This window comes from Lingula anatina, chromosome 5 (genome assembly GCF_051362555.1).
Source record: "Lingula anatina isolate TDL-2025a chromosome 5, LinAna3.0, whole genome shotgun sequence".
Classification (NCBI taxonomy): domain Eukaryota; kingdom Metazoa; phylum Brachiopoda; class Lingulata; order Lingulida; family Lingulidae; genus Lingula; species Lingula anatina.
In genome coordinates, this window is record NC_141771.1 from 17,031,507 (window position 1) to 17,053,472 (window position 21,966).

The window sequence follows — 21,966 nt, forward strand, 5'->3', positions numbered from 1 at the left end:
ATATATTTGGAACATTTATTCTAGTTTAGGCACTCCTTTTTCTTGATGATTTAATTTCTTTGATGATTATCTCCCACATTGGTTCAATTAAGTGAATTTAAAAAAAGACAATTGCAGAAAAATGAAAGATTGTATTGTATAAGTAATGGTATACTGGATTTACTTACTGTATGCTTCTTTTCCTCAGATGAAGTGGACTCTGATGGGGAATCATATTATGGTAGAAAACCAAACAGTGCTGAGAACACACCCAGAACACCAGCGGCCAGGTGAGAACAGAGCAGTACTCTTAGAGGCACTGGGGTAGCCCCAACACTGGTCCATTTATCCCAGTGCCAAAACTGACTTGAAATGGTTAAGAAAAATTGAGTTGATTTGGCTTGTTTTAGTCAAGTTTAGCCATTTGGAGAAGAAAGAGATGAAAAACTTTAATTAGAAGTGATTTGGCTAAGTGGGAAAAAATTGCTAGCATAACCCCAGGGTCAATTTCATGTGAAGTTACAATCTAACAAATATTATTTACTTATTTGTGTTTTTAACACCTGATTATGCTTTTATAAACTTATTAAAACTGAACAAAACCCTGGTATTTTTGCACCAAGTCCTTAAAATTTTATTGACTGGATCATTGATTTCAGAGGGTCTCCAGCACTGCGCACCTTCAACTCTGGCAGCAAACCTTTTGGGAACCGAGGCCACTCTTTTGCCACCAAGACATTTGTGAAGCCAGAGACCTGCACACCAGTAAGTACTTGACAAATTATTGTGCAGTTAAAAGAAAATATGAAATGAAAAAAAATGGAAAGGGGAAAAACATTTTGAAACATTTAGTTGATTAGTTGTCAACTTTGTGAACAAAGGGGACTACTCGTGGAACACTTACTGGTTATTTGTTTTAAAATTTACTGATTGCTTTTGTTTTATATTTTGTTTGGATGGATAGATGTCGTGTTGCGTTGTGGAATTATGCATTATACTTGTTATATTTTCTGGTTGTTGATGTAAACTTTGCCATTCCATTGAAAAATAACAACTTGACAGTTGGATTGGAATATTTTCAAATAAGACCAAAATAAATTTCAATTATAGAGAACTGATACATGTTTTAAATTTTGTCATTTTAGTGTGGAAAGAGAATTATGTTTGGAAAGCCTGGTCTGAAGTGCAAAGGTTTGTTATTTTACATTTATATTCTCTCTCTCTCTCTCTCTCTCTCTCATGCATTGATGAGATTTTCACTTTTATTCTCTTTCTCTCTCAGAAAACTGAAATTCGATTATATGAGATTCTGTTATCATCTTCCTCTCTGCTGTAACGAATTACTATCCTTAATTATTTATGAATGTTTAAGTTCATAATGCTTTTTTGTCTGTGTCCAGATTGTCGGTGTGTGTGTCACCCAGACTGTAAGGAGCAGATGCCATTGCCTTGTGTTCCTGTAGGCTCTGGAACTCCTGGAAACAAGACTCGCGGGGTAAGCACTGGGTATTTTTATCATAGAAGGTTTTATTATCTAGGTAAGTCAATGAAATTTAACATACAGTGCCTACTCTAGAGTTTTTACTGGGACGATTAAAATTGCCTGTGGGGAAACTCTTAGTTATTTTTTTTTATTTTTTTTTTTCCAATCGAGGTTATTTGCTTGAACTTGATTCATTTTCCATGCCATGTTTTCTACTATTCCAGCAAGGTATCATCTCGGACTTCACTCCATCCGAACCTCCCATGATCCCTGGAATATTGGTAAGTACCTGTTTCCTGATACTTTCAAGTCACATTTGCTGGGGTGGTTCTTACGCATGACAACTGACTTTAATTGGCTGAAAAAATAGGATTGATTTGACCCTTTAAACTACTTGGAAACAAAATGAATGAAAAAGAAGTGATTTGGCTAAGCAAAATAAATAAAAAAAATTGCTAGCTCTACCCCAGAAAAAGGGGTACCCCCCCCCCCCCCCTAATGTTTATCACCTTGTCAGTCAACAAGAGAAATAGAGTTATGAATGTTTTTCTTGAAAAGGGTATCTGAAATTTCATGTTTTTACATTTCATATTGTTCTTTACGTAAGAATATTAGAGTGAGTTTTCCTCTCTTCAGATTCACTGCATCAATGAGATTGAGTCCCGTGGACTGTCTGAAGTTGGCATCTACAGAGTGCCAGGGTAAGCTATTTGGACATAGTACATTTAAGAAGAAAATGGACTAGTACAATAATTGCATTTATCAAAATTATCAGTTTTATAGTAAGTATCTTAAAATATGTTGTTTTTTTTTCTTGAAACATGAGGCCTGTAGAATTGTTGCTACTAACTAGTGTTATCCATTTTTGAAAATGTAGCAAATTAAATCAATAGAAAAATGATATGGAATAAAAGATGAGATGATAAATGGGAAATGTTATTTACCCTGTTGTTTGTTCCATTAAGGTCTGAGAAAGAAGTTAAAGATCTGAAGGAGAAGTTCTTGAGAGGAAAGGGAACTCCAAACTTGGTGAGTACAGAGGAAAAATGACACTAAAAACTTGCACTCGGCTGGCTGTTTGATTGATTCTGTTATTGATTGTTTTTTCTTGAAAGATTTAATTACTTGTAAATGAAGGGTAGGGTTTTTCACCTTAATGGTGTGAAGCTGAATTGTTTGAATCGATTTGATTTAATTTTTAGAAGGGCTATATATGTATCCTACGCAGAGATTTCTTGTATTAGTTGAGAGAAAAAAGGACAACCTTGAATTGTAATCCATTTACATCAATTATATTATGTGTACTCCTTGTGTGTATTGCTTTCTTTGAAGCAGCTTGAAAGATGAATACCATTTATAACAGAGTTTTTACTATTAAAAAAATTAGTATATTTGAGTGGTGTGCTTATGTCCCTTGGCATTCCTATTAGAGATGCGCACCTTCTGTGCTTGCTTTTTCCATGATTTCTTCAGAGGTCCATTATCATCTCTGTTGTGACTGTCATTACAGGGTAACATCAATGACATCCACACTGTTTGTGGCTGTGTTAAGGACTTCCTGAGGCAGCTCAAGGAGCCACTGCTGACCTTCAGACTGTGGAGTGACTTTGTGAAAGCTGCAGGTAGGGGGTCTTTTCATTTACTATATATATATTAGAAATCTTCATTTATTAACTCTTTAGTACATTAAACATTTATTAACCCCAAATAGCAGAGGCATTGAAATATTTATTATTACTATTATTATTATTTTAATGTTCTATGAATGTTTTAGCTTAGATAGAAAAAGTGACTGATAAAAAACACCAAATTTTTTATTTATAAAAAGTTGTTCCATATTTCAGAAATGAATGACCTGGAGGAACAGCTGAGTGGCACATACCAAGCCATCAGCATGTTGCCACAGTCTAACAGGGACACCCTGGCCTTCCTGATCCTACATCTCCAGAGGTACGTCTACTCATAGCCAAGAAGAGGCATGTTAAGCTGTTAATCTGATTGCATTCAGCAAAAATCTGCGTGGAGTTGGATGCATCTATATAGAACAGAAATTTCATTACGAATGAGCCCTTTAAGCACTATTCAATTTAACGTCTTGATATATGTGCTCTCGTATGGCTGGGCACGTGTCTAGTTTTCTGTCTTGATTTTGATATCTCTGTCATCGTCTTCTGTTTGTAGAGTGTCGGAGTGCCTGGAATGCAAGATGCCGGCCAGCAACTTGGCTAAGGTCTTCGGACCCACTGTAGTCGGCTATTCCACCCCTGAGCCTGAGCCCATGCAGATGATCAATGAGACCAAGAAACAGGCCAAGGTAGGCTGGATTTCTGTGTTATTAGAATTGTGGAACAAAAGTAGTGTTCTGAATTTAATGGGGTCTGGTATCTCCCTACTGCATTTTATTACCTAGGAACATTTAATTTTTAACAATTGGGAGGTTTGACATGTTATACATCAGCATGATCTGCATTCTCTTCACCCTGGAGGGCAAGTTTTACTTCGGAAAGGACACAGAGACTATCTGTCTAACATGATATTCTGAAACCAGAGCCTGAAATCCAGAAATGACATTAAAGATTTTATTATTTTATTTATTTATTTATTTATTTATTTATTTGTTTATTTATTTTTTTTTTTTTTTTCAAAATTTGGATCTTTTAGATCTTTTACCTTGTTCACATTTGCCATTCATAGGTAATGGAGGTGCTGCTCCAGATCTCCTCAGACTACTGGGTCAACTTCATCCAGGCGGACGATGAACCTATGTGCCCAGGGCTACTCAGGACCCCCCAGACCCCCGACCCAGGTAAGGGATTATATGAGGATTGCTGATTAAGGAAATATACCTTGTTTAATATATATTGATTAGAATGTGATAGCAGTGATGTCTCTCGGAGAGTGGCAAAAATGGATGTGATAGTAGGGAACCAACTTATACTTGAAGAGTAATTCCATTCCCATAATTAAAAGACTAAACTTATGCATGGTGGGTGAAAGTTTTCAGGATTATGGTATACTAGTGTGGAGTTCCAGTGCAGGGTAATAATGCATTGTTGTACCCTTTTTTTTGTTCTAGTTCCACACAGTATGCTGGGGCCCATATCCACCACCCCTGGGGTGAGCGAATCCGTCAAGAAGAAGTCCTTCTTCACACCAAGGTGATTAAATTTGTAATCCTCACTTGTTTAAGTATACACATACACATTACATATACATAGTGGTGGTTGAATGGGAGAGTATATAGAGGTTGGCTACAGAATATGTTTTATTGCCTTTGGTCAGTTTTGGAAGTGGTTCCAAGGCAAGAACAAAAAAAAATGTTGGAATAACCCCCCTCCCTTCCCTTTCCCCTATCTTTTCTTATGTTATAACATAATACATTGAATGATATTGATGCTGTTTATATTTCAGATTCGGCAGCAAGAGTAAGACCTTGAACAAGCGCCAAGCTAATTTCTTCTCCTCGCCAATGCTGAAGTAGAAGTATGGGCTGTCAGAAGAACCATTGGAAGCATAATGGGAATGAACGTTATCAGAAAAAATGGATGGTGTATCTGGCAGTAGGCAAATGGTTTTTGTTAGAGATCCTGTATTTCACAGTGTACAAACTCTAAACTTTATTGGGAATCATTTCAAAGGATATTACTACCATAGACTTTGTGTCAACTGCTGAAGTAAACAAGATTTTTATTTTATTTTATTTCAGTTATTTATTTATTAGTTTTGTTAGTTTTTGATTTAATAATAGAAAAAGGGGTGAGTGTCTCTTTTAAGAACGCTCTGAAAAAAGGGCACTTCATTTGATAAGGCTTTTTGGGGGATTTTGAGAGAGGAGTTGTCACTTTGTAAATATGTATAATTAATGTAAAAATGTGTAGACATGTATTTGGAACTGACCTAGTTTTGAAACATTTGTAAGACTTATCAATCAACAAACCGAATCATGTCATTTGAACCCTCAAAAGTTTGAGATGACTGGCTCGGTTAATGGCACAAACTAAATTGTCATTTTACAAATCTACATGGTGTAAATTTAGGCACAATTTACCCATTTTGGCAAGAAATTCTCATATTATTACCGTCTTAGTTTATCAACCTTTCCCCCCTGCAATTTGCCCCATTGTTATGGAGCAATAGATAAATTTATACTCTTATACTGTCAGCCTTGAAAGTAGTACAAAGTACAATCAACCTTGACCTTTGACACAGTCAACCTTGACCTCTTGCTATAGGGAACCTTGACCCAAATATGTATTTATAGAAGTATATGTAAAAAGAAAACATGGAGTATGTATATTGTATGCTCCACTCAACATTTCTCTTTATTTACATTTATATCTCCTAGAAAATGTGTATATTTGTTGTTATATTCACTTATTTAATCAGTAGGTATGGTATTACTTGGACCCTCTCAGCAGCAGTGAGATGCATTTGTGCAATAAACTGATATGTGGATGTTAAATAGGTGCTATAGAGATTTTCAAAGGTTAGACTGAAGTGAGTCAGGGGTTTGGAATATGTGGTTAGTCACTATTTATTCTAAATACCCAAACAGTGCAACTATCTCTCTCTCTCTCTCTCTCTTTCTCTCTCTCTCTTTGAATGATGTCAATTTTAAGTGTGCACATGAATGTTAGTTTGAGTGCTAATTGGGCAATTTTTACTGACATCGGATCAAAATTGCTCTGTACCTGGGATATGTGTATGTGTGTGTGTAGGCTTGCCTTATAGAAATTGTATTTTTCAGATGGAAAAGTCAAAATTCAATGACTCTGCACTGAAAAAGTCAACTGTGGAAAATCTCTCTGCTTCTGGTTGGGGGTGCAAGTATTACATTTGTAAACTTCACTTTTAGTTTTCATGATAAAGAATAGTGTTTAGGTAAATTTTATATCCTCAGAAAATGCCACATTATTTTGAGTTTCTCATTTAATTTCATCATTAATTTGCTTGTAAATTTTTTAAGTCAAACGGGCATTGAAATGAATAACAACTAGGAGTGCTTTACCAATATTTTAGTTGATTTCTTTTTTACTTTTGGCATTTCTGGGTTTTAAATGAAATAAAACTCAACCAAAGTATAATTGCAGTGTTTGTGTGCATTTCTTTTGTTGTCTTAATCAGTGCTTTTAATCTGATCTTCAAAAAAAAAAATTCCACATGAAATTAGTCGAGATATATAATGGGGAGTAATAAAACAAAATGCTATAAGTAATAATTAATACTTATTCAAGTTTGATTTGATAAATAAACTAATGGACTATTTGACTAATGCTTGATCTTGTTATGATATTAAACATTCTTTACTAGATAAAAGTAAGAATCAGGATCATTAATTTCATTTCTAAAAATAAAAGAAAAATGGCAAATATAGTAGCTGTCTCACCCAACACCGCAGAAAATAAATCGGAAGAGACCAACCCTATTATCACATAATTTTAAAAGTCACAAAAATACTCCAAAACTCCAAATTGCCAAAAAGTTTAAATGTGACACCCTTTCAAAATATCATGTATCTGTTGCTTGGAAGGAAAAAACATTTTTCTATGTATTGCAAAAAAAAAAAAAAAAGAAATTCTCACAAGCCGTTTACACTCAAATGATACAATGGAGAGTGTGAAAAAAATCCCCTAGAGACAATGATTATTGAAAAAAAGCATTTTAGCAATTGTGACGTGTAATTATCAAATCTAGGCAAAACGGAAGGACAAATCATGGTATCACTTACACCACCTTGCATTTACATTTTGAAGTCCAAAATTTGTAACAAATGGTTTGTAACCTTCTGAACATAAATAATTTTCTCATACAAGAACATAAACCTCATTACTGCACCCGCTGCTCTAAGTGGAAAATTTGGACCACATGACTGTTCCCTTCATCTTTATGCAAAAGTAACATCTGTTCAACATCTGTTCAACAAATTAAGGTGACAAATGCAAGTAATAATTTTATGATTAAAATCTTAAATATATACCTTATTATGTCCAAGAATGTACAATTTATTAAGCCCAACTCACTGAGAAACACTAACAACCAACACACTAAGACAATCCCATAATGTTTCTCGAGTTTGCGTCTTGTGTATATACTCATTAATGGCGCTGAATTAATCACGACGGAGCGAGATCCACTCATTGGCCACTTGAAGTTTAGATGTCAGCTGTCGCACCTGATCTCGCAAAACCTCGTTCTCGTCTCGAAGTTGACCAACCGTGGGTGTGTCTTTTGGTTCTGTTTTAAAGAAAGATATATATTAACTGAAAATAACAAGTATATCCAAAATAATTCTGGGTGCAGTTTTTAGTGAAAAACGTGTTCATAGTGTACTGATTTACATGTATATATATATATATATATATATATATGAACCGAGATGAAAAAAATACCGTAATTGCCACCAATGTCATGAATTATCCACACGAAAAAAAGAACTAGCAAACTTAAGACAGCAAAGTAAAGCTACTATATATAATATGTAAAATGTAAGGCAATTATATATACAAGTCAGAGCGTCAAATACCTTTAATGGCTTGTAAAAGCTTTGGGATCAATTCTTTGTCATCGAAATGAATGTATTTCAAGCCTTTTATTTCGGAAGGAATTTCCTCAGGTGAAATGTTCATTACCACCGGAATGAGGACATCTCTTTTCGAATTGAGGGCTTCTTGCATGGCATACTGCAGCTCTTGTTTACACCACTGACTCTGAACAAAGTTATTGGACAGGAACGCAATGGTATGTTTGGATGCAATGATCGCTTCACTTATGGAACTAATCACTTGTGTTCCAGGAATGAGGTCTTCTTTGGCATACCAAAGCTTAAACCCCAGTTTTTTTAGCTGGTGTAGAACTGGTTCTATCGTTTCTTCATCCTCGCCGCTGTACGCAATGAACGCGTCGTGGCGGTATTGATCCAAGGACAAACTGGGAATATAAAGTGAGTTGTGGCTGTGATAGAAATACACACGTGTATATACACACTCTTGTTAAAATATGTATATGCACAATAAGCAAGGGCGCAGGCGTTTATGCTGTTTATGCAACCAAAATTGTAGAAAATGTTTGTTGTTAACAAAGCAGTAAATGTAAATACTTAAATATCTTTAAAATACCTGAGTGCCTTCAGGTGAATAAAAATAGCCTGACTAATTCTATTACTAGCTCTAACATTCAAAACTGCACTCACCTAGCATCTTGTTGGTCAGTGGTTGCCGAATGCGACGTGTGCATGTGCCTCGCAGTGACCAAAGTTCTACATCGTTCTTCAAATTCATCAGGGGTCATGTTTAAAATTTCCGTCACCACCCCAGCATAACAGTCCCCTGCTGCATCTGTATGGGAGAATAATTTAAAGTAGATATCATAAGATGTGGAAATAGATGTGATAGGCCTACACATGTAGGTTGTGCACAATCATGAATCATTAGATGCTTTATAATATTTAATAACGACACGCTATTCAATATTTTTGGAAATAAAAGCAAATGTTTACATCTTTGATGCAGTAACTTACCCGTTCATAGGCAGACATATAAGACTCACATTCACTGTCACTTTTTAAAAAATTAAATCTTGACATAAATATTCCATCAGTCTCCACGGTAAGCCTACCATCCACAATACGTGTACACGTACATACACATAAGAACAAATGATAAATCATGCATTGTATAATTATATACACTTCTAATCTTACAGTCCAATTATTGACAGTTGTTACAACGATATTATGAAATATAATGTATTTTTATGTATATCAAAATAATAAGTAAACATTGCTTTTACTTACCGGAAAGTCGTGGAAGGTTTGCAGACTGTAGCCCGACCCTTAAATCTCTAATGTTTTTATAATTGTTCTTGTTGACCCAGTCTTTCAGTTCCTGCACCTTTTGGAATTGTGAGACTTCAGGGAAGTTTGTGCTCAGGTTGGTCTGGTTAATAATGGTGTATTCAGCAGAATCTAATAGTTCAGCAAGGCGCTCCAAAGCCCTGGTCAGTACAAACCTCTGTAAATATGGCATCAATTAAATTATTTTACAGGAACTGGTATATTTGATGAAACAGTTATTAAAATATCGTCCATGAACTCAGGACGTGCGCAGTTATAACCCAGGACACTTGACCTCTACACATCTGCCTTCCTATTGAATCATAATTGATCATATAATTTAATAATATTGAACCATAATTGATACATAATTTAATATCTAAAAATACACATAAATGTGGTAAAGAATAAACAGCTTTGAAACAATTACTCGAATTTATGTATTTTTCAACTGCTGATCGAAACTCTATGTATCATAATCCAATGCTATTCAAGGGCTAAAGGTTGACCACGTTCACACCGCTACATGTATACCTGTACCTGTATATCTGGTATTTCAAAACGCCTGAACAACTCTACTACGGCAGCATGATCTTCGTCCTCTGCCACCATTCTTGGTGTCTTTCTCTCCTGTAATAGCACAACTTGTGTTACTTACTGTATGAGGAGGGAAAATGTAGCCTTTAAGTGCAGTCTAGTGAAATGGTACTTTCCCGTAATACGGTCTTAATATGATTTCTTAAAAATGTGTAGCCGTATTCCTGTGCTCGGGCTCTTTAACACTCACCTCAGCCTGTATACTGGTATCCGCCCCGTGTTGGAGGAGAAGCTGAACACACTGCGTGTGGCCGCGCTTGGCAGCAATGTAAAGTGATGTCCACCCATTCTGAAAATATGGACAAACAATGTGAGGGAAAATGTAGCCTTTAAGTGCAGTCTAGTGAAATGGTACTTTCCCGTAATACGGTCTTAACAGGGGCGGATTTAGGCCGTCTTCTGGGTCTTCCGGAAGACGGTCAGATTTTCAAGTTTACATTGACGGGTATCTAATTTTTTCTGTCGGAAGACGGTCAAAAAATAGAGGATGGATCAACAAAATATAATATGGAAGACCGTCAGAAAATATCTCTGGATCCGCCCCTGCTTAATATGATTTCTTAAAAATGTGTAGCCGTATTCCTGTGCTCGGGCTCTTTAACACTCACCTCAGCCTGTATACTGGTATCCGCCCCGTGTTGGAGGAGAAGCTGAACACACTGCGTGTGGCCGCGCTTGGCAGCAATGTAAAGTGATGTCCACCCATTCTGAAAATATGGACAAACAATGTGAGTAAAGAGATAATCCATGCCGGAGGATCATGTTTATTTCCACTGGGTGTTTAAAGCAATCATTTACAAACAAAATCATTTGGCACAAATTTTCAGTGTGATATGTACAGGGTGTAAACAATGTAAATCGATACATGCTTTAAGATAATTAGTTATAACTTAAAAGATCGCTAAGCAGGAGATGTAAACCTGGCACAATAACTTCTAATGTACATCGGAAAAGACATGTAGTTATTCGCAAGAGTAGCAATATTACTATGCTTAGACTATTCTGCGCTCACCTCAGTCTGTATATTGGTATCAGCCCCGTGTTGGAGGAGAAGCCGGACACATTGTGTGAAGCCAAAAAAGGCAGCCCAGTGTAGTGGTGTACCCCCATGCTAAGAATATGGACAAACAATGTGAGTAAACAGATAAGCCATTTTGCAGAATCAAATTTATTGCCACTGGGTGTTTAAAGCAAACAGTTATAAACCAAAATCGATTAGCAAAAACAAATATCACTGTGATATATAAAGGATATTAACCAGGGGCGGATTTAGGCCGTCTTCTGGGTCTTCCGGAAGACGGTCAGATTTTCAAGCTTACATTGTCGGGTATCTAATGTTTTCTGTCGGAAGACGGTCAAAAATGGAGGATGGATCAACAAAGATAATTTGGAAGACTGTCAGAAAATATCTCTGGATCCGCCCCTGTTAACGATGTGATTCGATGCATATTTTAAGATGATTTAAGAGAAAGATGCAGAGTATGTAAACCTTGTACAATAACTTTTAATAAACTTCGAGAACGCAAGTGTACCGATATTGTTATGCTTAGACTATTCTACACTCACCTCAGGCTGTATACTGGTATCCGCCCCGTGTTGGAGGAGAAGTTGGACACATTGCGTTCGGTTGTGCATGGCAGCCAGCCAAAGTGGTGTACAGCCACTCTGAAAATACGGACAGTGTGAGTAAACAGGTAATTTATATTTCAGAATCATGCTTATTTCCGTGTGGTGCTTAAAATCATCAGTTATTATCAAAGTCGGTCAGCAGAAATTCTCACTATGATATGTATAAACAACGTCGTGTCGAAGTATATGTTTGGGACAATAGGCTAAGAAAAGAATTTATAGTTACCAGTCCCAAATCAAAATTACTAATTGGCAGTAGAAAGTGACATATGGTAACTCGCAATGTGAATTTCGTTATGTGACCTAATTAATGATTAAATGTTTATATCATTCTGTTGCTCTACAATACAGGTTGCAAAGTTCGCCTCAAATTCTTGTGGATATGTTTAAACCATTATTATTATAAATCAATAGTAGCTTAGGGGTAAACAAAAAAATGAAATGAAAAATGAAACATGGCAAGCCAAAGCATATCGGTGAACGAAATCGTAAACTGCACAATTTATAATCTCTTATTGTGGTATGTACACGGAAGAACAGAAACATATGGGTTTCTTGCTACCAAAATTCATGTTTTCCTGTACTGTATATCGATATCTTGTCCATTCCATAAATGTGAATGTTGTTCACAGCTACTATTATTATGATAATATCATAAAGCCCGTGCAGACAGTATGGAGTGAGGCAGTTACTAAGAGAATGTCCACGGAATTTGTAATGGGTCGTTTCTACAATAGTGTAAATACTTCAGTTTGTATCCTTACTGTAATGATAAATAGCTAAACGATATCGTGACTAGTGACAGAGTAATTAACGTTGTTACCTCGTCCTGCTGGACATTGATGTCGCACTCCCTGGCAGTCAGCAGTTCCTTTAAATACTCAATATCTCCATCCAATGCAGCCCAGAGAAGACTTTCGTCATCCATACTGGTTGGTTGCTATATACCGTGTACCGGTATATATACTATATACCGATATTCTTACGAGGGCAAAGTACGGTATCTCTGAAATAAGACGCAGTGATCATTACAAGATAGTGATAAAATCCGTTTTACCATATCATCTGTCTAAAAATGAACAGTTCAAGGGCATACATGTATCAAAAACAAGGACAGTAGTGTTGGGGGTATGAAACGCATAATTTTTGTTAACTGGATAGGGTTTTACCAAGGAGTTATAACTCCTTGGTTTTACTATCTAAAAGTTTTTTGAAAGCCAAAGAGGTGGTGTATAGGCTACATGTATTGCTTCTCTCTGTTAGAGTGTGTGTGTGTTTGAGCGTACACGTGTGTGTTCCTCTGTCAAAGTTTCCTGTGAATAGATATTCCTGGTATAGCTTTCAATCATGGGCGTCCGCAGGGGGGTCAGTGGGGTCACTTGATCCCCCTGGAATTTTGGCAAGCACATTATTTGCGGGTACCCAGCCAATCATTACCCCCCCCCCCACCCCCTTCGATGACTTTGACCCCCTGGAAAACTTTCTGCGCACACCCATGGTTCCAATCACAACAATAATACACAGTAGGCAGATTATATGAGTAGAAATATAGGAACGTGTCGTCTTGTAGGGCCTACATGAATATAGTAATACATATTTACAAAAGCAGTATTGATTTGCTTTGCCAGAGAGTTTACCGTGGCCTCTACGATGCTTGGGTCGGTGTATTGTGACCGTCCCTTTTCCTTCTTCCTTCATACACTGATTCATTCGTAATGCAACTAAAAATCTAATGACTTTTAATATCTTAATTTTCATAACAACATATTCACCCGCAAACAGAAAGTGACGCCAAATTTCCCAGCTCGACTACTAAGGGCAAACACTTCCAATCTTTATGATGCATTGCCACGAATTCTTACCCAGATGTTAAAGGACAAGGTTCACGGAAAAATCCATTTCTCGAATTTTGAAGATTCAGCACTCAATCTATACACTAGAGGTATGTTTTAATCGATCCCCGCCATTTAAAAATTATAAAAACAATATATTTATAGTGAAAAAGCGTTTTAGTAAACCTCACCTCAATTCTTACAGTGGGATAGCCCACGTGACACCCATGTGCGCGCGCAGAAAAAAACGCGTGGGGACAAACTCCCTAGCAACCGCGATCAGTTCATGTATTAGACGTGGAGCAAGTAACATGCCAAAAACTTGTCGTGAAGCTGGCTGTTGTTCAAGAAAATACAAAGAGAGTTAGAGTCAAGTTCTCTGTTTTACCTAATGAGAAGTTTAGAAGAGAGAAATGGCTGTCAGCGATAAAAAGAGCAAGAGTAAATAGTGATGGCATTAGGTCTAAACTTTGGTCGCCGCGAAGAAGTTCTCTAAATGTCTGTTCCCTGCATTTTTCACAGGTTAGAGTCATAAGATGGGTTTTGCATTCTCTTTTACGTAGAATATTATATAAATATACCGCATCTGTGGTAATGACAACTGTTGGCATGGGTAAATCAACGATTATATCATTGTCCAAATAATTCGAGACAGTCGTGAAGATTGTGTAGCCTTTTTTATATTTTTTTTCTTTCTGGAATTTTACAAAACTTGCCAAGGATGACACTAACAGCCGTTGAAAGCTGTTTGTGTCAGATCGACCAGCTTTCTGTTTATTATGTCTATTATTGCAAGGTAAGGTGTTCAGGTGCCCACCTGGGTGATAATGATCAGTCATGTCTTTGAGTTAGATCAGTTATACTGTTAGTGTCAGTTCAATCAGTTTAATGTGAATTATGCAAGGAAAAGTGCTTTAATTGGCGTTCACCTGTGTGATAATGATCAGTGTAAAATAATTTGGGGTTGACACCTTGATCGCACAATTACAGACCAGAGCTGTACAAGTGTTAAAAGCCTATCTGAATTTAAATTTGGTTTAAGTAGTTCTTTTGATGTCAAGCCAAAACAAAGCTGGCGTCAATCACGTGAAATCTTAAGGGCAAGTACTAGTCTTGTAACAATAAAAAGGGCAAATAATGACAAAGTTTTAAAAAATTCACTATGAAAAATGCAAATAAGTAAACAAAACAAAAAAATCAGCAATCGTGCACACCCTGATAATGTGCCAAATGTTTCTCCTACTGTACATGTGTACCACGAGTGATCAGGTGATCCAAAAGGCAGAGATGAGAGTGGATCGGTATGAAAGGATTTTATTAACAAAATGGATAAATGGTTCACTTTTGAGAACTTTGAACAAAAAAAAAAAAAAAAATTGTTCCAATTTCAAATTTGTTTTTATTCTTTTCTTCTCTTCACCAGTTACTTGCGTGGATATATGCAATCCAAATGCACATTTCAAACATCCCGGACATTATTTTTATTTGGGATATGTGAATAAAATATTTATCATAAAACTACTTTATTTAACAAAAAATTAAAACAAAAACAAAAGTGATTCATATACGTTATGATAATACACACGAAACAAAGGTAATTCTAAGCATCAGATTCATTTTCCTCTTATAAAAATGTAACACTAAGCACTGACATCTTAATACACATTTTGCACTGTGTGATTGCATTATACTTGAATAAAATGCTGATTTTCCCATGAAAAATAGAAAAAATGAGCGCTAATAGCCATCAACAGACATTGCATAATGTGCTACTGCATTATATTTTCCAATCGGATATGCAGTGCATAAAATAATTTCCCATGAAAAAAGCTCTTACATTTGTATACACTTATTGCACAATGTACGGCTGAGAAAAAACTGAACGTCTATTTTTATCATGTACACATATATATTGCACAATGTATGGCTGAGAAAAAAAACTGAGCACTTATATTCACACACACATATTGCATAATGTCTGACTGAGAAAAAAACTGAGCGCTTACTAGTATATGCAATTGCACAACGTGTGACTGAGACAAAAGTTGACAACTTAAATTCAAACACACATATGTGGGACTGAAAAAAATGAGCACTTGTATCCATACACTCTGAGTCACAACATGGTATGCTGTCTGGGCCCAACAAGATGTGAAGAAGGTGTGAGCTTCCAGGGAACGATAGTTTTCCATGGCTTCCAGTGAGTGCAACCCTGAAAGTAATTCCAACATTTTTCCAATTTTAGAGACAGGTAATGAAGTGCTGTTCAATAAAAAGACACACACTCGCTTGTACAAAAAACAGACAATTTAAAATCTGCCTCTGTATTTCAAATTAACCTTGAAGTAATTAAAAACTCGGTGATCTAGAAACAAACAACAAAGGGGCGGTCAATAACAGTACTACATGCAACCAAGGAATTATCTCCTTGATGCAACTTAGTGTCTAATATCACTGATCAGGCAAGAGGATTACTTTCTTAGTAAGAAATGCATGCTAGTAAGGAATGTAAAATTCAATTTTTTATTCTTTATTCAATTCTTTATTTCCGCTCATCAATTCGTTCAAACTAAGATAGGGCGAATAAAAATATTTAGTGTGATATCAGTGCTTGGAACGTTATGATAAACATCGTCATCAGTACGTTTCATTGGAATTTTTAACGCTTCCTTCTCCATAAATACTGGTAACTAGATAACCAAACACCTAAAAAAAGCACAAAAAGTAGTGCTGATCTTATTTAGGTAGACTTTTTAAGTATATACTTACTTGGGACCTTAACCAAAAAGATGAAAATATCTAGAGTTTACACGTCTGGCGATTGTTTGGGATCATTTTCCACTCATCTGCTGGAAGCTTGTAAGGACAAATATCATGCCCATAAAGATCAAGTTTTGCCCTATACCTGTTTAGTGAATCTGGACGAAGTCCTTCCTCATATTCAAACTCCATTTTCACTCTTGAATTATATGAAAATCGCTTTTTTTCGCAGAGCTTTTTGGTCAAGTCTTCATTGTAATACAAGGCGAGATGGCGCCTAACGACCGATTTAGCCCCCACGCGGTTGGTTGCTAGGGACTATATCCGGTTGTGACGTCATTCCGACTGGGAGAATATGCATAAATGAAGCAACAGATCTGGGTCACGTGGTACTGTGACGACAATCACGATAAAGGTCTATGAGACTCAACTGAGCTGCATGGTGCAAACAGACAGAATGATTTTGGAAAGTTGTGTTGAACGGAGTTGAGCAATTTTCTTTATGCCTCAGTGTGTTGCCGTGGGATTCACTAAAATTGCAGCACTCCTTGACTATCTTTCTTTATCTGTGACGGTCTTCCGTGACTAACTTGCTAACTTTGGTGACAATAGTTGCGATCCTCGCGATCTCGGTCACCTCAGGTGTTTTAGATCATATCAAAAGCTGATAGTCTTTTAGATACTGTCATCAGTTGGCAAGCGTACTAATTGCTGATGCATTTTTAAATTCATTGTAGTTGACCAAGAGCTCGTTAACAATAAAACCTGTTAATTATGCACCGCTGCAATTCCCAAGCCAGGTAATAACAGGTATGAAACTCGTCTTGGTGGGCTTTCATATTTTTCAATATATCTCGTTTATTTCATGGGGTTATTTTATTGGTATTTGTAAATGACGTTATATATCAATACTTAAACAATTAAGAGAGAACAGTTTCATTAGCTCTAAATGTATATATTCAAATTCCTGTTTATTATTTTGAAGATTCAGCACTCAATCTATACAATTCAATATTGGAGGTAATACCCACATATTTTACAAGCTCTTGATAAAAAGAAAAACAAGAATTTGAATTAAACAATTAAGTTCTAACACGGTCGCAAACATTAATAAAAGAAATTGCTCTCAGGGTATCTTGAAGCTTCCGTGGAAGAAAACGTGTTGAGGAAAAACAGGAAAAAGAGCGTTATATTAAAGAAAAAATGGGAACTGCTGTAATAAAATGGTTCGTTATCCTAATTCGTTTATGCATTGAGGATTTGTTTCTGAAGAGTATTTCATCTGAAATATTAAATAATTTAAAAGATTGATCATTTTATAACTTGAAACGCAAATTCTGCGTCAGTACGCAATTTTTTTTTTTTTTTTTTTTTTTGCAAATTTGTAAGCTTATAACACCGTGCTATAAAGATCTACTCAAGAAAAAATTTTGCTTGGGTAAAATTGAGTACGGAATGAACTGGAGACACTTGGCTTGTCATTAAGTTTACACGAAAATATGTCAGGTAACTTTATACTGTCTTTGAAAGAGTAAAGATTGAAAGATAATTTTAGACAAACTTTGACGGAGGAAATACCTACGAAAAGTAATGGGCTATTTCGCCAACATCTTGTTGAACATTTTACACTGCAATTCTATTTAAATAAGCTAAGGAACTAATTGCCAAATTTATACTCTCATCACATAACAGGGGGATAACTAGACCTGCAAAAATTGTACGCACATATTTTAAAAAATTACAAGCACATACAGCAAAATGTAGACTTACGCAAAACATGAAGGACAGCGTAATCACAGCAAATGTACCTCATATAGTAGCTTAATTTCCATTAATAATAAAATCATCATTTAAGTCAAAAATATTCTCGCGATTTAATAACTATTCTAATTTACCCAGAACGGTATATTTATTTTAAAGGCGGTTAACTGAAATATAGTTTTATGATGTGTGTGAAAATTGCCCATGTCACCCTGTTAGTTTGGAGGTCTAAGCTGGATCAAGTCCATGTTAAAATTCCTATGAAGTTATGCAGGAAAATTTCTTCCTTTCTTTCTCTAGCTCCTCGATAAACCTGGTGTTCAGATTTTATCTAGTACCCCCAGGTCTACGGGAGCTGCTCTTTGTAACTAACGCACAGGTAGATTTTTACCTGAGATAACTGAGGTAAAGCTTAGATAGAGAGTGCGTTCGATACAAGCAAGACAAATTGAATGCCATTTAACCCTCTAATTAAGAGGTAAAGGAAGTTCCAGTTAGATGGATGATTAAGATAGGACTTGTAAAGGTAACGGGCATTGTTTACCTCAGTTTAATAAAAGTATGCAAGACGGAGTGTCAGCGGTTTAATAAAATAAATTGAATTTCACAAATAACATGGACCTCATATGCAATAATCAACATTTCCCTTAACTCATTCAAATGCAGTGTTTTATACAACTTGGGATAACCATGATTAAATGCTTGTTAAAGAATTGACTAGACGGGAAATGGTTTTACACAGCTTCACGAGGATTTAGACCCCTCGGGTAAGAGATTTGAATGAGTATAAACTTTTATCAGAAGCCAGAGAAGTCATCTTACAGGTAGACAATGCAGCTCAGTTTAACAGCTAAGCACGCTTTATTCTCCAGTGGCTCGATTGTCGTCATCAGACCACGTGACAACGTAGCTCATTTACTCTCAGGCCGAGCAAAAAGGACGTTTTTTAAAGCCAAAAATTTACAAAATGAGATTTTAATTTGCGTATTTGGATAAAGATATCGTTAGTTGGGCATGTTTTCTGAAGAATATTTTCCGTTCAGGCCATTCTGACGGCATGGAGCAAATCCTTTAACAACACACTGATATCCAAAGTAGAACTACTTGAATGTCTGTGGTTCGCATCGATGTGGTCGACATGTTACTTCAGAACTTCGAAAATTTTCAGTAACTTACCGATTTTACAAGCCTCGTGCAAATGGCGACTCTCTATTATTAGAAATGTCGAGGGGAATTCCCCTTTGTTGTTATTGGCTTCATTTTTTCAACTAAGGCAAACATCTTGTTCAAGGACGTTTATTGTCCAATGGAAGATGCATCTATAGTGTTAATTAATTAGCTTGATATGTTTAGGTGCTATTTATTACACATATGTCAGGGTGTCTCCCCCCCCCTCCCCCCCCATCCACACTCAGCTTGCAAGGTACCCCCTTCTACTCCTTTTCATATAATACACCTGTTACGGAGTTTATGGGCTTCGTAACTATTGATAAAAGGAGTCAGTTTGTAGAATATACTTTGTTTTATTTCCGAGTGCAGTTTACAAGACTTCCATGTGCTAACCTCAACCCTTTAAGTCACCACTCTTACTAGTTGTTGACCCTCTGCTCTAGCACTTCAGCTTTTTGGAAATTATCCAACTTTTCAATAAATTTCAGATATATTTATATTATAATAAATGGTGTACCGTGTGCAAATACATCAGTTCCGTGTGCATTTTACCATATATGGTCAGAATTACTTTACTTATTGAACAATGCTGATTGCGTGGACAATACGTGAAATCATCAAACCTAAATGCTGGATTACATGAGATTGGTTATACAGATCATGTACGATATGCAGCTAATATCTTTACCTTATTATGTATAAAGTGATGCAGGAGGCAGGTCATTGTTTTTGCTTAGGTATCGATGTCCAAATTTGCCTTACAAATTGTCACGCTTCACAGATAAAACATGACTTTACACGTTAAATCCACAGACTATCATGCGGTGCACAATACAGTGCACAGGGTCAGAAAGTACTCAGTATACCGAAGAGGGGTTTACCAAAATTATTATTTCAAATGTTATGTTACCCCGTGACACACCGAACAAAATTTAGCAAAGCCAAAAAAATCCCTTACCCTTGGTCTGTTCATGTGTGTGTGTGTGTGTGTGTGAGTGCGTGTGTCGCACATGATAGAGTCTACAAAAAATTAGTCCCCAAGCTTGTTAATACAAGGTCGTTCTTCTTTAAAAGGTTAATTCGAACATCTTTTAGATGTGATTTATATACATAGGCCTATTCCAACTCAGTAGGCCTATTACGTATTATTCCAATATTTTTACAAACGATTTAACTTGAGTATTCAACCTGAGTACATTCACATACATATTCATGTACTTGTGCAAACAAAAGTTACATGTCATGTCACATACCCTGTTTTATTCTAAATTTTGATAACAACATATTCACCTGCAAACAGAAAGTAACGCCAAATTTCCCAGATCGATCACTAAAGGCAAACACTTCCAATCTTTATGATGCCTTGCCACGAAAATTTTACCCAGAATTAACAACACACTGACATCCCAAGTATACCTACTTGAATATCTCTCGTTCACATTGTTGATGTGGCTGACATGCTACTGTAGAAATTCAAAAATTTCAGTGACTTACCGATTTTACAAGCCTCGTGCAAATGGCGACACTCTATTATTAGAAATGTCGAGGGGAATTCCCCCTTATTGCTATCGACTTCATTTTACAACGAAGGCAAACATCTAGTTGGACGTTTAAAATTGTCCAATGGAGCATGCATCCATAGTGTTTTAACATTTAAAATATTAAAATAAGCTTGATATGTTTATGTGCTATTTATTACACATATGTCAGGGTTGTGAGCCTATGACAAATTGAACACATTGATAACATAGGCCCTAATGTTCATGTGTGTGTGTGTGTGTGTGTGTGTGTGTCGCACATTATCAAGTCTACAAAAAATTTGTCCCAAAGCTTATAAAAACATGGTCGTTCCTCTTTAAAAGGTTATTTCGAACATCTTTTAAATCTGATTTATATACATATTCCAACTCAGTATTACGTATTATTCCAATATTTTTTTACAAACGGTTTCACTTGAGTTTTCAACCTGAGTACATTTACATACATTTTCATGTACTTGTGCAAACAGAATTACATGTCATTTCACATAATTATTCCAAATCTTAATGATGTCGTAAGCAGGACAGATTGTATTGCCCCATAGTTAAAAGCACACTGATATCCCAAGTACAGCTATTAGTATTTATATGCCTCTTGGTCTCAGTGATATGGTTGTCCCTTTCCTTCAGAATTTCGTAAAAACATCATTACCTTACCTACTGCTAATGGCCGGTGGCTAACATTATTATTATTGTGAAAGTTTCTTTAACTTAGTCATTCATACCCTGTTTTATTCCAAAGCACTTTATATCTAAATTTTCATAACAACATATTTACTTGCAAACAGAAAGTAACGCAAAATTTCCAAGATCGATCAGGGCAAACGTTTCCAATCTTTATGATGTCTTGCCACGAATTTTTTACCCAGATGTTAACAATACACTTATATCCCAAGTAGAACTACTTGAATGTCTGTCGTTCACGTTGGTGTGCTTGACATGTTACCTCAGAAATTCGAAAAATGTCAGTATTACTTACCGATTTTACAAGCCTCCTGCAAATGGCGACACCCTATTTTTAGAAATGTCGAGGGGGAATTCCCCTTTGTTGCTATTGACTCTATTTTTTCAACCAAAACAAACATCTAGTTCAAGGACGTTTATTGTCCAATGGAATATGCATCTATATGGTGTTTTAACATTTAAAATATTAAAATAAGCTTGATATGCTTATGTGCTGTTTATTACACATGTCAGGGATGTAGGCCTAATAGTATAACAAAATGAACACATTGATAACGTAATAGGGCCTACAGTGGCAGATCATGGGACACAGTAATCCACAGTGGGTCTCCGCCCCCTCCTCCTCTTTAGTTTGTGAGGTAGGCATTTCCCCTTCTGTCCCTTTCCAAATAATGATACACCAAGCAAAACAAGACAAAGCCA

At 36.1% G+C, this 21,966-nt stretch overlaps 2 protein-coding genes across 6 annotated transcripts in view; one reads left to right on the plus strand and one right to left on the minus strand.

Annotated features, from left to right (window-relative positions):
* The window catches only part of LOC106157762 (rac GTPase-activating protein 1-like), a 9,357-nt gene extending 2,811 nt beyond the window's left edge, over positions 1-6,546 (plus strand). The window contains exons 7-19 of the mRNA XM_087012572.1: positions 188-269; positions 639-744; positions 1,125-1,170; positions 1,380-1,474; positions 1,687-1,743; positions 2,099-2,163; positions 2,428-2,491; positions 2,973-3,084; positions 3,307-3,412; positions 3,644-3,776; positions 4,157-4,268; positions 4,539-4,620; positions 4,874-6,546. Coding sequence (XP_086868698.1) covers positions 188-269; positions 639-744; positions 1,125-1,170; positions 1,380-1,474; positions 1,687-1,743; positions 2,099-2,163; positions 2,428-2,491; positions 2,973-3,084; positions 3,307-3,412; positions 3,644-3,776; positions 4,157-4,268; positions 4,539-4,620; positions 4,874-4,943 — 1,130 coding nt within the window. The 3' untranslated portion in view covers positions 4,944-6,546. The remainder of the gene's footprint in view (positions 1-187; positions 270-638; positions 745-1,124; positions 1,171-1,379; positions 1,475-1,686; positions 1,744-2,098; positions 2,164-2,427; positions 2,492-2,972; positions 3,085-3,306; positions 3,413-3,643; positions 3,777-4,156; positions 4,269-4,538; positions 4,621-4,873) is intronic.
* Positions 6,547-7,028: 482 nt separating this feature from the next.
* Positions 7,029-21,603, minus strand: LOC106168170 (uncharacterized). Of its 5 annotated transcripts, none has more exons than XM_087012576.1 (11): positions 21,560-21,603; positions 12,343-12,525; positions 11,457-11,555; positions 10,903-11,001; positions 10,499-10,597; positions 10,081-10,179; positions 9,834-9,923; positions 9,255-9,471; positions 8,652-8,796; positions 7,986-8,389; positions 7,029-7,696 (listed from the first exon to the last, which is right to left on the minus strand). In XM_087012576.1, exons 2-11 carry the CDS (start codon positions 12,445-12,447, stop codon positions 7,572-7,574), a joined length of 1,482 nt encoding a protein of 493 aa, XP_086868702.1. In that variant the 5' UTR covers positions 12,448-12,525; positions 21,560-21,603; the 3' UTR covers positions 7,029-7,571. The 5 variants fall into 5 exon arrangements, with proteins under 5 accessions (XP_086868702.1, XP_086868701.1, XP_086868700.1 ...); XM_087012575.1 differs by lacking the exon at positions 21,560-21,603 and adding an exon at positions 19,049-19,127; XM_087012574.1 differs by lacking the exon at positions 21,560-21,603 and adding an exon at positions 13,543-13,638.
* Positions 21,604-21,966: the final 363 nt, after the last annotated feature.